The 17,437-nt window shown below is 40.1% G+C and overlaps 1 protein-coding gene across 1 annotated transcript in view; it reads right to left on the bottom strand.

Moving 5' to 3' along the window:
• Positions 1-5,419: 5,419 nt before the first annotated feature.
• Positions 5,420-17,437, bottom strand: part of SCIN (scinderin) — a 61,232-nt gene continuing 49,214 nt past the window's right edge. The window contains exons 12-16 of the mRNA XM_070729711.1: positions 16,718-16,895; positions 16,461-16,582; positions 11,596-11,673; positions 9,804-9,864; positions 5,420-5,875 (exon numbers count right to left, since the gene is read on the bottom strand). Coding sequence (XP_070585812.1) covers positions 5,742-5,875; positions 9,804-9,864; positions 11,596-11,673; positions 16,461-16,582; positions 16,718-16,895 — 573 coding nt within the window. The 3' untranslated portion in view covers positions 5,420-5,741. The remainder of the gene's footprint in view (positions 5,876-9,803; positions 9,865-11,595; positions 11,674-16,460; positions 16,583-16,717; positions 16,896-17,437) is intronic.

Genomic DNA, 17,437 nt, shown 5'->3' with positions numbered 1-17,437 from the left:
TTGGGGGTTCGGGGGGGTGCTAGGAAGCCCCCCATGCCGGCGGGAAGACCCAGGGAAGGTTCCTTTGGCCGCCTAGCAGCTGATCTGCCCGGCGGTAATGCAAACTCCACCATCTACGCATGCGTGCAGATGGTGGTGTTACTTCCGGGTAGAAAACTCGCGATATAGCGTTTCGCGAAGCTCGAGATCGCGAAACTCGAGGGATCACTGTATCTTTCCAGACTCCCATAATCGTGTGATTAAACTTTGGACACTTGGCAACTGGTTGATATTTATGACTCTACTGTGTCCCAAAGTCTTGTGATTCCTTTTTGTGACTTTCTGGCAAAGTCAACAGAGAAGCCAGATTCACTTAACAACTGTGTTACTGTGCTGTCCCCAGAGACAGAGATAGTTGGACTTTATTTAGATATTTCTCTTTAAGATATTGCATTAGGGGAAATGTAGTGAAATTGCACTCTGGGTAATGTATGACCACATTTGTGTATTCCTATTGGCTCTGACTCGGGATGATGGGTAATTGGAGAGAAAATTCCAGAGGGTCTTTGTCTTCACTCTTTCATTAAGCCAGCCAGCATGTACATGCTCTACCTAGAGCCTGGGTCAATTCAACCTCTTTTTACCTGCACAATGGGAAGGATTATACTGCAGAAGAATCGCATCATAACTGAGTTATTGTGAGAATTCCTGTAATAAAATTATCAGAAGAGAGGACAACAAGGAGGACAATAGTATACCCCACTTGAAGCCATGCCAAGAAGAGCTCATAACTTTCAAAGACAATCCTGTCCTAGAAGTGATAGAACTCCAGACTAACAAGGAAGACAATGATGTAGACATATCAATAGAGGACAACAAGGAGGACAATGACTTAGCCACCTCAATAGAGGACAAATGTTCTCCACAGCTCATAGAAGGAGAATTTAAACAAGACACTAGCGGAAGCTGGGTTGCACCACTGCCCTTTCAACACTCGCCTAACAACCATGAGCAAGTTTCCTCCCACCTTTTTAACTTGAGAAGACTTATGAACAAGAAGCCTGAAATCAAAGCTCACCTGGTGGAGTTCATGGACAAGATGATCCAGAACGGACACACTGAACTTACCCCATCTCCTAAAAGAAACAAAGAATGGTGGTACTTGCCATTCTCTGGAGTGTACCTTTCACAAAAGCTAGAGCAGAAATGAAAAAGGGAGTCAAGACATACCTCCCTGAGCAGTCTTCAAGGCATCAGTATACAATGCCCGCCTGCTACCATGATGAAAAGAGAGCTGCATGTTTTCTCAGATGCATCCACGCAAACAATAGCAGCCATGGCATATACCAGAATCTACGGCGGGGAGCATAACTTCCAAGCCTCTTTTCCACCTTCTGTTCCTACTCCTGCTCCTGTTCTTGTGGAACCTTTCCCACTTTCTCTTCTACTTTTTAGTCCAGGTCCAGGTCCAGTTTCTGATCCTGTTCCAGGTCCAGTTTCTGATCCTGATCCTGTTCCAGTTCCTATGGCATCTGCTCCTGTTCCTGATCCTGTTCCAGTTCCTATGGCATCTGCTCCTGATCCAGTTCCAGTTCCTACGACATCTGCTCCTGTTCCTGATCCTGTGGAACCTGTTCCAGTTTCTCTTCCAGGTCCAGATTCTGATCCAGTTTCTGTTCCAGTTCTGATTGCACCTGTTCCTGTTAATCTGTTCCTGTTCGTGTTCCTGTCCTGGTTGCACCTGTTTCTTGTCCTGTTGCAGGACAAGAACACATCTCCAAACTCTTGGCACATGGGACTTGTGTTCCAAGTTCTGCCCAGCACAAAGGACGTTCACCAAGAAGATCTATGCCATACCAGTCACCAACCTAGTCTTGCTGAAAAGACAGATCGAGCTTCAAGACTGAACCTCAAGCTTTGCATGCCTTGTGTCTACCTCAGTGTTTGCATTGTTTGATGATATGCTTCATTGACCTTTGTTATTTAGTTTGGATAGACTGTTATTCTATGCCCTTTATTTAGTCAATTAGATAGTTATGTTACATATGTATTGTTTACCTTAGTAAGATAGTTAAGCTGCACTATTTAGCGTATATCTTTGTTTATTTCAATTTATTCGCTAGTTAGTGTGGAATTTTACAAATTCCAGACGGGGAGTGTGCTGTCCCCAGAGACAGAGATAGTTGGACTGTATTTAGGTATGTCTCTTTAAGATATTGCAATAGGGGAAATGTAGTGAAATTGCACTCTGGGTAATGTAGTTCTATATATGACCACATTTGTGTATTCCTACTGGCTCTGACTCGGGATGATGGGTAATTGGAGAGAACATTCCAGAAGGTCTTTGTCTTCACTCTTTCATTAAGCCAGCTAGCATGTAGATGCTCTACCTAGAGCCTGGGTCAATTCAACCTCTTTTTACCTGCACAATGGGAAAGATTATACTGCAGAAGAATCGCATCATAACTCTGAGTTATTGTGAGAATTCCTATAATAAAATTATCTGTGATATACCTTTGTGCTGAGTTATCTGACTGGGAAAAGTTGACCTTGTACCAGAACAGTTACTAACTTACCAGCTGCAATGATTCATTTAGCAACTGAATGCAAGAATGCTCATAAAATGGGGCAAAATTCACATAACAAATTTCTAACTTAACAGTGACAAATTTTGGCCTCAGTTGTAGTCATTAAGTCAAGGACTACCTGTATCCATTTTCCTGATTGAGTGTGATATACAGTAGACTAAAGTTTAAAGCTTAATAAATGTCTTGAAGTGTTTTTGTTAATATGTCTCTCAGACTTATAATGATAATGGAATCGGAAGAAATTTATGCACCGTATTCTAATATAGTTTGGAGAAACATAAAATTAAATGGTTACTTCTGCCAAAATAATTATGTATATTGGAGATAAACTCTTTAGAAAGTGATCAAGATAATAAATTGAACATGTAAGTAAATCAAACATAATTATATAAAAAGAAGTCAACTATTTAACAATAGTTTGATTAAACAGCTTTATTAATTGGAAATGTAAAATTCATATTTTAAAAAATCTTATGTTTACCCCTCCCCTTCATCAATAATAAGAAACTGAACAATTATTCTCACTTTTAGATAACATATTTATCTTGATCCTTCATATTCTCATCAAACTGAGGACTTACATAGTTGGTCATATCAAGAAAGATAAAATTAAAGGTCAAAGCATGCTTCTATATTTTCTTAATCAGAACTGAACATATAGTAAATAGAAATAGACATACCAATCCAAATAATAATGCATAACAGTTCTGTTTCTCATTAAGTGCATAAGTAAATCATTTCAGAGCATCTTAAACTGGAAACAAAAAAAATTAAACTGGAAACAAAAAATACTATTGAGATATATTCTTACAACCAGTAAATATAGTACATATCAGTACTGTAAAAATCTCAATGAACAATTGTAACTAATGAGTTTTTTCTGTATTTCTTTCCTGCCATGTAATGGTCATTGTAATTTTGTGTTTGTGTGAAGAATCAGAGCAGAAGCACTGTAGGTCAATACGTTTTTCTAAATGTTCAGATGTCAAAGGAATATACCGTGTTTCCCCGATAGTAAGGCAGTGTCTTACTATCTTTTTACCCCCAAAAGCCCCACTGTGTCTTACTTTGGGGGTATGTCTTACATCTCCCCACGCGCCTTCGCCTTCCAAGCTCCCCGCGCGCATTGCTTCCAAGCTCCCCGCGCGCCTTCGCATTCTCCCCGCGCGCCTTCGCCTTCCAAGCTCCCCGCGCGCATTGCTTCCAAGCTCCCCGCGCGCCTTCGCTCGCCTTCGCTCGCCACCGCCTCTTCCCCTGCCGAAGCTCAGCTGCAAGCGGCCAGCGAGGCCGATCGGATCCGAGGCGAGCGGCCGGAGCTGCGCCCTCCTTCGCCCGCCTCCTTTCCGCTCGCCTCGGAGCCGAGCGGCCTCGCTGGCCGCTTGCAGCTGAGCCTCGGCAGGGGAAGAGGCGGTGGCGCCGCGGCGAGCGAAGGCGGGGGGCGCGCAGGGAGCTGCCGGAAAGGAGGGTGCAGCTCCCTGCGCGCCCCTCGCCTTCGCTCGCCGCGGCGCCACCGCCTCTTCCCCTGCCGAGGCTCAGCTGCAAGCGGCCAGCGAGGCCGCTCGGCTCCGAGGCGAGCGGAAAGGAGGCGGGCGAAGGAGGGCGCAGCTCCGGCCGCTCGCCTCGGATCCGATCGGCCTCGCTGGCCGCTTGCAGCTGAGCTTCGGCAGGGGAAGAGGCGGTGGCGAGTGAAGGCGAGCGAAGGCGCGCGGGGAGCTTGGAAGCAATGCGCGCGGGGAGCTTGGAAGGCGAAGGCGCGCGGGGAGAATGCGAAGGCGCGCGGGGAGCTTGGAAGGCGAGCGAAGCTGCAAGCGGCCTCGCTGGCCGCTTGCAGCTGAGCTTCGGCAGGGGAAGAGGCGGTGGAAGAGGCCGCGGCGAGCGAAGGCGAGGGGCGCGCGGGGAGCTTGGAAGCAATGTCATCGCCCCCCCCCCCCCGCAATACCGTTTATACCGTGTTTCCCCGAAAGTAAGACATATGTCTTACTTTCGGGGTATGGCTTATATAAGCCGACCCCCCTGAAACCCCCCATATGTCTTACAATCGGGGGGGTCTTACTATCGGGGAAACACGGTAACATTGTCTTTAGCAAATTTTCATTCTGAACAATGGTGTATAGTTTTCTTCTTACAGAGCTTTATAAGATGCAAAATTTAGAGGAGTATTTAAATAACTTGGAATATTAAAACCAACTATTTTCACTTCCTTTCTTAAGCATTGACAGACAAGCTCAGGTATTGCATAGTTGCCTCTTTCAAAAAGTGGGAGTTTTCCTGCACTGTACAATTTTCTGGGTCTTTAAATGTCAGGTTTGAAGAGTTAAGTTGTGATTACTGTCCACAATTTGGCATAAAAATAGATGAAAAATAGATGTTCTATGATTGAAGTATAAGCAAAACTAAAATGACTGCACCAATATAATGACTCAGGAGGAAAGTTTGAACAACTAGACCAATCTTTCCTAAATACTTAATTAGAGAGCTATAAATTACTGAGCTAGTACTCAATCATGCTGGGGTAATAATAGACAAGCACATAATAAACTAGGCAGTAAAGAAAGCTATGTGATGAAAATTCCATAATGTCTTTTCAGAGTGGAGCTCTGATGTTCAATCAGTGAAATTGACAATGATAGCCCTAAATGTTGGCCACAGATTTGGGATTTCTTTCTTCCTGAGCAATATATATTGCTCAAAAAAATAAAGGGAACACTCAAATAACACATTATAGATCTGAATGAATGAAATATTCTCAATGAATACTTCGTTCTGTACAAAGTTGAATGTGCACAACAGCATGTGAAATTGATTGTCAATCAGTGTTGCTTTCTAAGTGTACAATTTGATTTCACAGAATATTTATTTATTTATTATTTATTTGTTTGATTTTTATGCCGCCCTTCTCCTTAGTTTGATTTACTTCCTTATATTGTGTTATTTAAGTGTTCATTTTATTTTTTTGAGCAGTATGTTTATAAAAGGACATTTTCTAATTATGCTGGGAGCATGTATTTATGCTTGTAGAATGTGATTTATGTTTTATTCCCTAAATATACATGCAAGATTAAAACATGGATTTCAATAATAGTTGTTTTTAATCCCCTTTACAAACACATACTCAAAACCATTGGAGAATATGCAGCTATGATACTGTTTACATGGTTCAGTGTTTTTCAGCTATTAGTTCTTCCATTTGTTGTAATCCCAACCCAAAAACCAGCCTGTGAATGTTGGAGGTTCAAAACCTTGTTTTACAATAACAACTGGAGTCCCTTTATCTCTTCCAGAAGGATCAGTCTCAATGTAGTTTTTGGCTGAAATACATGAAATATATTGGAAATGATATTATAATAACATATCACTGCAAAATAATGTTCTACATTTAGCTAATTTCTAAGTCACTTTATTTAATTTCTACATCATTCTTCACCTTTATAGAATCCTAGAGCCCAAGAGGAGTATGAGAAATCTGGTATAGAGCTTTTTAAATAAAATTATTCATGTTTGAAAAAATCTTTAAAAAAATGTTCATTAGATAAATAATAATCAAAATTAAAGCAGAATGCTGAAGGAATAATTGTTTCCCCATACACATAGACCTTGAATTGTTTACAATGAAGAGGACATTCTGAGGATAAGCCAAACATCTGAAGAAAGAGTCCCAAAACTAGATAATATCATTGAGATGGTCCTACAAACAGAGCCAAACATTCCAAAGAAACCACAAAGACAAATTTTCAACTCATGTTAGAGCACAAGCTGGGTGGTATTGAATGAATTGATTTTTAATATATCTAGGTCAAACTGCTGTTATTGGGTATCTTATCTTTTAAGAGAATTATCTATGACAGGGTGGTCCTTTTTATAATTTAAAAAATATCTAATTTTATGAATTTTCAAGCACTGAAAATTCTGACCTGACAGTTTAATTTTTAATAACACAATTTTAATTTAAAGAAAAGAGTGATATATTTTTGCATTGATATTTTCTGAATCACTGAAAATATAATTTGGGTTCACACTTCATATTGAATCATGGATGGATTGATTCATATATGCTACTGAGCACAAACCATGAATTTAAAAGTGCAGTACTTTGATTTGTACAATTTGATTTGCAAGCTAGTTCTGCTGACCAATGGCTGCCAACAGTTTGGCAGATCGAATCTCAGTAGACTCAAGGTTGACCCAGACTTCCATCCTTCCAAGGTTGGTAAAAAGTAGGATCCAGATTTGTGGGGGCAATATGCTTACCCTCTGTAAACCACTTAAAGAGGGCTGTAAAGCACCGAAGAAGTATATAAATCTAAATGCTAATGCTTAATGCTAATACATGAAACCAAAACTAGGCAAAATGCATAATATTTTTACATAGTCTACTCTTTCTCCTGTATTACATTAAGATAGTTTACATTAACCCATCTTAATGAATAGACTGCATGACTGGGCTGATAAGTTACTGTGCTGTCATTTTAGAAATATCCAAATTGTTCTTTGTAAGTCTCCCAATATCTCAGAAGTAGGCTTTTATATATAGAAAAGAGACTTGCTCTTATTGTTAATTTTAACTATTATACTTTCAGTTGTATAAATTGAAGTTCTAAGAGATTGTAAGGCAACTGTCATTTTAACAGTGTCTCCCAAATCAGAAAACAAATATGCATGACATTTGCAAACACACAATTATCTCTCTGATCCCTTATTAGCAAGTAAAAGGAAATGTGTTGTGATGTAATATTTCCATTTTTATATAAAATGCTAACATTTTGTACTTCAGTGAATTGATGTAACAAAGCTAATGTTGGTGTAGTTAGAGATAGAAGGCTAGAAACCAGGAGACAATGAGTTCTAGTTCTGCCTTAGGCAGGACTGGCAAATGCCTACCAGGAGGTTGCTGCAAGGGCTGCAACAACCATTCATTCAGCATCCCACTGTAACTTCAGTCACTGAATGAATAATTGTTAAGGGAGAACTACCTCTATTATGAACCAGCATGTTCTATAAACATAGTTTAAAGCAGTGTTTCCCAACCTTTTTTGAGCCGCGGCACATTATTCGTATTTTCAAAATCCTGGGGAACACTGAAAGGGGGGGGGGGGGCTAAAGAAAAGTTTGGACAAAAAAACCCTCTCTCTTCCTCCCTTTTGCTCTATTTCTCCCTTTCTCTCTTTTCCTTCCTTCCCTTCATTCTCTCTCCATCCCTCTTTCTTCCTTTCTTCCTCTCTTTTTTGCTCTCTTTCTCTCTCCCTCCTTCCCTTCCTCTATGTCTCTCTCTCCCTTGCTCTCTCTCTCTGTCTCTCTTGCTATCTCTTTCTTGCTTTTTTCTCTCTCTCTTGCTCTCTCTCTCTCTTTCACTGTCTTGCTATATGTCTCTTTCTTTCTCTTTGCCTCTCTTGCTATCTCTCTTTCTCTCTCTGTCTCTCTTGCTATGTCTCTCTTTCTTTCTCTTTCTCTCTCTCTCTGTGCCTCTCTTGCTAAGTCTCTCTTTTTCTCTTGCTATGTCTCTCTTTCTTTTTCTCTCTCTCTGCCTCTCTTGCTATGTCTCTCTTTCTCTCTCTCTTTCTCTATCTCTCTTTCTCTGCCTCTCTTGCTGTCTCTCTTTCTTGCTCTGCCTCTCTTTCTCTGCCTCTCTTGCTACGTCTCTCTTTCTCTCTCTCTCTGCCTCTTATATGTCTCTCTTTCTCTCTCTCAGCTGACTGCAAGCGGGAGCCCTGACGGCGGCAGCTGGACGTGGTGCTGGACACCGTATATGCCAGGCACGCAGCGCCAGCATGTACGACGTCCAGCAGAACGTCCAACCGCCACCGTCAGGGCTCCCACTTGCAGTCAGCTGAGAGCGAGCGAGCGAGCAATCCCTCTCGCCGCCGCCATCTCCCCCGACTGCCTGCGGCCGCTGCGGCCACCCCCCCCACTCCCATCGGACACTTGCCGTCGACGAAAGAGGAGCTCCAGCTGGGCGGGGCGCTGCCGGTACTTCCGTCCTGGGGCTCCCGCTCGCAGCTGTCCCCCGCCTCCTGCTCGATGCCGCGGTTTTCGGCGCTCTCCTGCTGGGCCCCAAAGAAAGAAGGCGGGAAAAAGGTGCGAAGAATGGAGCTCTCCTTCTTCCTGCCTTCCTTCTTTGGGGCCCAGCAGGAGAGCTCCGAAAACCGCGGCATCGAGCAGGAGACAGCTGCGAGCGGGAGCCCCAGGACGGAAGTACTGGCAGCGCCCCGCCCAGCTGAAGCTTGGCGGCACACCTGGCCATGTCTCGCGGCACACCAGTGTGCCGCGGAACACCGGTTGGGAAACGCTGGTTTAAAGGTCTCAACTGTTAAAAGAAATATATTTGAACAAATGTCAAAATATTCAGAGCAACAGCCAAAAAAAACGTAAACAGCCAAAGAAAAAACAAAACAAAAATAATTCATTATAGCTACAAAATGTAAGATCAAATAATGAACCAGTTAACTGGTGATATACAGAGAACGTGCAGTTAAAATTGACCCAATTCAGTGGTTTTAAAACATAAGCAACCCATCCTTACATAAACCTTATCTCTCAATGCATGTTTTCTTATTATTAAAAAGCAGTTCCTATCAAACCTGTGCTAAGCCATATATTTTGAAGGGCATCATGATCTCACTATAGAATCAGTCTCTTGCGGAAGAAATCAGGTTAAGCATGGGTTTTCAGAATGCAATAACAGTTGTATGCTGCAGTATTTACAACACTGCAGCCATTTAAAAAACACCTGGGATACCCTATTTGGAATGCAAAACCTGAACAACCTTTAAATGACAGCAAACAGGTAGAAAAGTTGTAGTGGTTTGCTATCATACTTTGGGAGTGCATATTAGATAGGCATTTTAAAAAATAGAAATATTGATTTGCAAAACTGATAAAATTTATTTAATGAACAACTGAAAAAATATGTTAAAAGAGAAGTGTGATAAAGAATGATTGTGGCTGTACAAACAATTGTGTACACTTCAAAAGAAGCAATTGCTATGCCACAAAAATAATTGGTTTATCTTACTCATCATAATATATTGTCTTCTAGGAATAAATATTCCTAATTAGGGATGTACCTGAAAAAAATGATCTCTTACTGAAAACCTTTCTCTTACTTAATACTCTTCTGAATTATTTGCTTTCAATTGTTACGTTGATAAGGATATATATAGGTGCATATCTGAAGGAAAAGGTTGAACTTAAAATATGAGCATCCTGCAAATCAATCAACTATTTTGTTTAATTTCTTACCGGATTTAACAGATTCAGCACGTTCAATTTCGTTAGCATCGTTTCCAATCCAGACAAATACCTTGGAATAACAAGGAAGAGAAAAAACACCCATATATCAGCTTTTGAAATGGAGTTTGGAAATCATTCTATCGATTGAAGTTAGAAAATTTGTGTCTAGTTTTGACCATTATTTTTTCTCATTTACTAAAATACTACAGGTTGTACTTAACTTACTACCAATTGGGACTTGGATTGCTATTACTAAGTGAGGCTGTCTTCAAATGAATCATGACTGATTTTATTACTTTTTTGTCACAATCATTAAGTGAATTATCATAGTTGTTAAATAAATCACAGTCATTGAACACATTCAATTGTTTGTTCATCAGATGCCAGCTGGAAAGTTTTCAATGGCAACCACATGACTCTGGGATGCTGCAACCATGATAAATATTTGTCATTTGTAAAGCACCCAATTTTTAATCATGTGCCCATGGGGAAACTGATGGCCATAAGTGCATAGCCATAAATCATTTTTTTAAAGTGATAACATGATTTTGAATATTCTCTAAACAAGTAGTCATAAATTAAGGATTACTATACCTGCAAATGCATTTCATGAAAACCAGATATTGTTTCACAGCTCATAGTATACACCAATGATGGTGAACCTATGGCATGGGTGCCACAGATGGCATGCAGAGCCATATCTGCTGGCATGCAACCTGTTGTCCTAGCTCAGCTGAAACATGCATGTGTACGCTAGCCAGCTGATCTTTGGTTTGCACATAGGCTCTGGGAGTGTGTTTTTGGCTTCCAAAGAGCCTCTGGGGAGATGAGGGAGGGTGCTTTTACTTTTCCCCAGCTCCAGGGAAGTCTTTGGAATCTGGGGAGGGGATTCAGAAGTTGGTAAACAGGCCATTTCTGGCCTCCAGGGGACCTCCGGGGGTAGGGCATTGAATTATGGGTGAGGGCACTTGTGCTTGCGTGATAGTATGCGCCCATTCTCTTTTGGCACCTGAGGAAAAAAGGTTTGACATCACTGATATAGACATATTAATTCAAGTCTTTCACTTTCCGGGTTCTAAAATAGTTCCTTTATTTACTTAATTAATACCCTACTATTTAATAGGACTCTGCTGGATAGCTTCCAAAAAGTTAAAAATTATAATTAAACTAATATTAAAACATGAACATTCAAACCTGCAATACATAAAGCCACAACAATTAGTATTAAAGCATTAATTCTTGCATAACTCATTTTAAAAAAAGTTTTCCAGTGCAGGCATCTTAGATAAAACACTGGCTAAACATAACGGAATTGAGTAATATATTAAAAAAATCCCCTCTCCACAATTTGATTTCAGTATCTAGTGAAATCTTCCATCTTTCATTTCTTCCTCAGTCTCATCTTGTCCACTGACATTTTCGTGTGTGTGTGTGTGTGTGTGTGCGCGCGCGCGCGCAATATTCTCTTTATCTCATTTATTTAAACAGTTCATTTTTTTTACATTAAGTAGTATTGGTTAGTGATGAACTTAGAATCAAATGGGTATAAAGTAGGTGAATATAACTTTTAACTCTTTCTAGATTTTTGAAAAAACCAAATAGCCATCTTAGACCAGAAAATCAGCATTGAAAAAAAATGTTTCTCCCCTCCTTTCCTATTTGTTGGATATAGAATTTAAAATTTAATTCCCTATTTTTATCTTAAATCACATAAACCTTTATATCATGTACACATTGTATACTTAGCTCTATACTGTAGCTTCTGTCATACAGAAACCCGCTAGTAAAATAAATATTTTACCTGATCCCAAGTATCTAACAACATGACATCATCCTCAGCCAAGTCATCCTGAGTGAACTCTCCAGGGACTTCTTCAATCTTTAGGAAATAATATTTTACTGAATCATACATTTCTCTTATTAAAAACACCCATGCTAGACTAAAATATCTCTTTACTAATGAGATAAGTTAACATCACATTCATATTATTTTAAGATTGGCAGAAGGTGTATAATAAGAGGAAAAAAAGGAAAAGTAAATAAAACTGCAAAAGCTGAAAAAATAGTAACTATAAATAGTGGCTACAAAAGGTCAATAGCCAAATGATATTAGCAATTCAGGTCAAGTAAAGGAAGAAAGTTGTCAAAGCTAAGCATAATAGTTCATGTACCCTGCATGAGGATATAAGCTTATACAGGTGAAACTCAAAAAATTAGACTATTGTGGAAAGTTCATTTATTTGAGTAATGCAAATTAAAAGGTGAAACATAATATATGAGAGAGACTACATGCAAGGCAAGATAATTTAAGCAGTAATTTGTCATAATTGTGGTGATTATGGGTTACAGCTCATGAAAACCCTCAAATCCCTAAATCAACACAGAGTGTGGAATCTTCAGACTGGACTTCAGACTGAATCTTGTTGCGTGTGCCTCTCTATTCTTCCTCCATACTCTGGGTCCCCAGTTTCCAAATAAGATGCAACAGCTTCCTCAATCTGTGTTGATTTGGGGAGCCATGTCATCTGCTGGTGTTGATCCATTGTGCTTCATTATTAAGTTCAGAGTCAACACAGCCATCTACTGGGAGATTTTGGAACACTTCATGCCTCCTTTTGCAGACGAGCTTTATGGGAATGATGATTTCAATTTTCCAACAGGACTTGGCACTTATCCATACTGCCAAAAGCACCAAAATCTGGTTCAATGACTCTAAGATTACTGTGCTTGATTGGTCAGAAAATTCACCTGACCTGAATCCCATAGAGAATCTATGGGGCATTGCCAAGAGACATGAGACCGAACAATGCAGAAGAGCTGAAGGCCACTATTGAAGCATCCTTTATTTTATTTTATTTATTTTGTCCAATACACAATGAGGGTTATAGTGGGTATATATCTATATACACATAGTAAAATACACGATGAAGGTTATAGAGGAGATACTCATAGTAAATATATCTATGAAATAATAGAAAAGAAGATATAGTAATAGAACATATCAATGAAAGAATAGAAGAAGAGATATAGGAATAGAAGAAAGGTATAGGAGATATAGGAGAGCAATAGGACAGGGGACAGAAGGCACTCTAGTGCACTTGTACTTGCCCCTTACTGACCTCTTAGGAATCTGGATAGGTCAACTGTAGATAATCTAAGGGTAAAGTGTTGGGGGTTTGGGGATGACACTATGGAGTCCGGTAATAAGTTCCACGCTTCGACAACTCGGTTACTGAAGTCATATTTTTTACAGTCAAGTTTGGAGCGGTTAATATTAAGTTTAAATCTGTTGTGTGCTCTTGTGTTGTTGTGGTTGAAGCTGAAGTAGTCGCCGACAGGCAGGACGTTGCAGCATATGATCCCAGTCTTCCATAACACCTCAGCAGTGCCACAGGCTGTTAGCTTCCATGCCAAGCCGCATTGAGGCAGTAACTGCTTGCAAAAAGGGCCCAAACCAAGTATTGAATACATATGCATATTTATACTTTTCAGAGGTCCGATATGGCTGATGAGACCTAGAAAAGGCCAACTCTGTACAATCTAATCAGTTGCTGAGACATGTGAGGCCAAAAATGGTCCTTGCATGTAATGAGCCTATCTTGCCTTGCATGTAATGAGTCTCTCTCATATATTACATTTCACCTTTTAAGTTACATTACTGAAATAAGTGAACTTTTGCACGATATTCTAATTTTTTGAGTTTTACCTGTTTCACCTGAGTTAAAAGCAGTACACCAAACTGGCTTAGACTACAAGATTTCCACAGAAATCTTAGCCAATATAAAAATATTCCGATGGCATAATTACAGGTTCCAATGTTTACAACAGAACTACCTTATGTTTACTGCAGAACTACCTTCATAAAAGATCTTAACACAGAATAAATACAGTGATGGGTTCTAAATCTCACCACTATCAGTTTGTGTGCATGCACGCAATGCCAGGGAAGGAGGACAAAGTCTTCCGCTACTGCTGCTACCGGTTCATAGAACCATACTGTACAGTAGCAACCCGCTGCTAAATAAATAGCAATAAATCTATAACATTGATTGGGCACCAGCTTACTATATTTAAAGAAAAAATGATTAATTATTAAATGTTCATTACAAAAACATTCAGTATAGAACATTATGTTTTTGTAAATGAGAGCAGATACGTGTGGGAATTTGTGTTGAACCTGTCACTGGCTCATGTTTATAGTATTCTCATTTGATTAGCTGTAATATAAACTTACATATGCAGAAACTGCTAAGATGTTCTCTTGACCCATTTATATCATTAAGAGAATATGCTCACTAGAAGTTTCAAATCTTAACATACTACTTTAAACAAAGTTCAAAATTAGTACTTGTAGGCTTGAAATTTCATTAGAAAATCAGAAATATTAACCTTTTATTTTGATAAATTATGTATGTACAGTTAGACTATGTAAAGGATAAAGATGTTTCACTTGTTTTAAATTTTATTCTGACCATCCTGGTTACATAAAAATATTTTAAAGGACTTGTAGGCAACTGCTCACTGGTAGAGGCCACCAGATTGTGCAACATACAAACGACCGCTCCGGTGCCAGTCCTTCAGTACCACCAGCCTTTTTTCATATTTTTGGTATTTTTTACTTCCTGCAAATGCACATTTCGTGTTCCCTCATGAGATTTTGGCGTGTTTTTGCTTCCTGCACATGCGCGGAAGCAAAATCACACTGGGGACATACGCACGTAGAGACTCCTCACGCAGTGCGCACAGCACACCAGTAGCAGCAGATAAAAGCAATCTGCCCCTGACTTGCACACTTTAAAATCATCTGCATTTGGCTCAAGTTAAATTACTTTTCTTTATTTTTATTTTTCTAGATTAGATGACAGAATTCTTTAAAAAAGCAACAGTTTTACTATATTTCTAAAGACGTTTTATATAACTCTATCAAGAACACCAAAGCTAAACATCTGGCTTATATTTAGCATTTTACATACTAAATTCTTAAAGTTTTGAAGGCATATTACTTTGACCAAATTGAAATAAATGAACCACATAGTAGCTTAGTGCAGTGTTTCCCAACCGGTGTGCCGTGGCACACTGGTGTGCCACGAGACATGGTCAGGTGTGCCGCGAAGAAAGCAGCTCAGCTTCTGGTCTCGAAACTTTTTGCGAAGAGCAAAAAATTGTGAGAACGGAAGCTGAGCTTCCTTCTTAGCACCTTCCAAGTTTTCCGGCAACTGCAGCGCCCCGCCCGGCTGGAGCTTCCCTGGCGGCTGCAGCAGGTGAGCTTTGGGGCCTGGTGGGAGGGTAGCGGCAGCAGAAGGGCGGCACACAGTGGGAGGGTGATGGCGGCGGCAGCAGCCGCCGCAGCGGGTAGTAGCCCCCTTCTCCCCCCCTCTCTCTCTTTCTCTCAGCAGCCACAGCGGGTAGTAGCCCCCCTCTCCCCCCTCTCTCCCTTTCTCTTTCTCTCAGCAGCCGCAGTGGGTAGTAGCCATGGGGCAGCGGCAGAGTGGTCAGCTGTGAGGCGGAGCTCCGGAACAGAGGTACTGATGGCGGCGGCTAGACGCCGTCGGTGCCTCCGTTCTGGAGCTCCGCCTCACAGCTGACGACCTTGCCGCCGCCCCACGGCTACTACCCGCTGCGGCTGCTGAGAGAAAGAGAGAGGGAGAGAGGGGGGAGAGAAAGAGATAGCAAGAGAGACAAAGAAAGAGAAAGAAAGAGATAGCAAGAGAGGGAGAGAGAGAAAAAGAGAGGGAGAGAGGGGGAGAGAAAGAGACAGCAAGAGAAACAGAGAGAGAAAGACAGAGAAAGAGTGACATAGCAAGAGAGAGAGAGAGAAAGAGACAGCAAGAGGCAGAGAGAGAGAGAGAAAGAGACAGCAAGAGGCAGAGAGAGAGAGAGAAAGAGAGACATAGCAAGAGAGGCAGAGAGAGAGAGAGACAGAGAAAGAGAGACAGAGAAAGAGAGAGAGAAAGAGAGACATAGCAAGAGAGGCAGAGAGAGCAAGGGAGAGAGAAAGACATAGAGGGAGGGAAGGAGGGAGAAAGAGAGCAAAAAAGAGAGGAAGAAAGAAAGAGGGATGGAGAGAAAGAAGGGAAGGAAGGAAGAGAGAAAGAGGGAGGGAGAAATAGAGCGAAATGGAGGAAGATATATTTTTTTGTCCAAACTTTTCTTTAGCCCCCCCACCCCCACCCCCCACCCCGTTCAGTGTTCCCCAGGATTTTGAAAATATGAATAATGTGCCGCGGCTCAAAAAAGATTGGGAAACACTGGCTTAGTGAATGAAATTTAAATGTCAACAGGAAGACAACATTTGAAAATCAATAGTGTCTCAATATTATTCTAACAACCTCAAGGCAGCAACATCTGTGGTAAAAAATCAAAATAGGCAAGATGATAGTACAGCATTGCAAACTAAATCCTGCTTTTTAAAACATGTATATAACACTGATGCACCTAAAAAAGGAACAGGATTGTTTCCACCATCATTTTGCCTGATGTATCCTCCTCAAGTGCCTGATGCTGCTATGACAAAACCTAATATATAAATATTTATAAAATATTCCTTTCATATTTTATGCTCCTGCAAAAAATATTTTTGCTTACTTAAAATATATTCAAATAGATTTATTATGCCCAAGAAATAAACAACCATAGTAAACTGGAAAAAAACTGTCTTAAACTTACTATAAACCTGCCAGTTTTATTAGAGCAACCATATAGACGAGGTGGGTGGTCTTCTAATTCAGATTGCAACTGGGATGATGATTGGTATTGTTTTTTCCCACCAAGTGCAGTCCAAAATTCCTCTAAAAAAGTAACCACAAAAATTACCATGCAGGCATTAGTGACCCTCTTCCTGATTGCCATGTAACACATATATTATTATTATTATTATTATTATTATTATTATTATTATTATTATTATTAATTTGCATGCTCACCAGGTTCATGACCTTCTTCAATTCTTGAAGTTTGACATTTCAGGACACCAGCTATATACTTAGCACCTTTTTCTTCTTCTCTGCTTGCTCCTTTACCAATCCAGGTAAATCCAGACTTAGTTGGCAGTTTCAAAACAAAAACATCATTGGAATTCAATGAAATTGCATCAACCTCAACCTGAGATAAAGAAGGGACAGATTCATAAGGAGGTAAGTCCATATTTCAAATACTATGTAATTGAAATATAAATTGCCATTTATAATCTTAAGAATAATTAGTTAGGAAAAAAGTCTCCATTATATACATAAACACACAAAATAATCATACATTAGGAACAGAAAATATATAAGTTCAGTGTAATAAGCAAATCAGACGTGCAGTCAATATTTCATGCTCTTTAAATATATCAATTCAATTCAATTCAATTTATTAGACTTGCATGCCGCCCGTCTCCCAGGACCCAGAGCGGCTCTAGATTAGATGTCAATATTCTATGGCATCTTTTTGGGGAGGGTATGTGTGCTTTATTAGACTTGTCTTTAGTTTATTAGGTTGAAATTTGGAGACAAGTTGGTGTTTGGGATATTGTAAATTAAATATGTTATGAAGTGGTATCACAGACAAAAGGAATATACAGTATAGAGATCTTGCAAAGAATTGTATTTTTTCAGCTGCACATTAACCTCAATTGTTTTGTTCAGTTTCTTATTTTGATTATC

The sequence above is a fragment of the Erythrolamprus reginae genome, chromosome Z, assembly GCF_031021105.1.
Source record: "Erythrolamprus reginae isolate rEryReg1 chromosome Z, rEryReg1.hap1, whole genome shotgun sequence".
Taxonomy (NCBI): Eukaryota; Metazoa; Chordata; class Lepidosauria; order Squamata; family Dipsadidae; genus Erythrolamprus; species Erythrolamprus reginae.
This window is presented reverse-complemented; position numbering and strand designations above follow the sequence as displayed.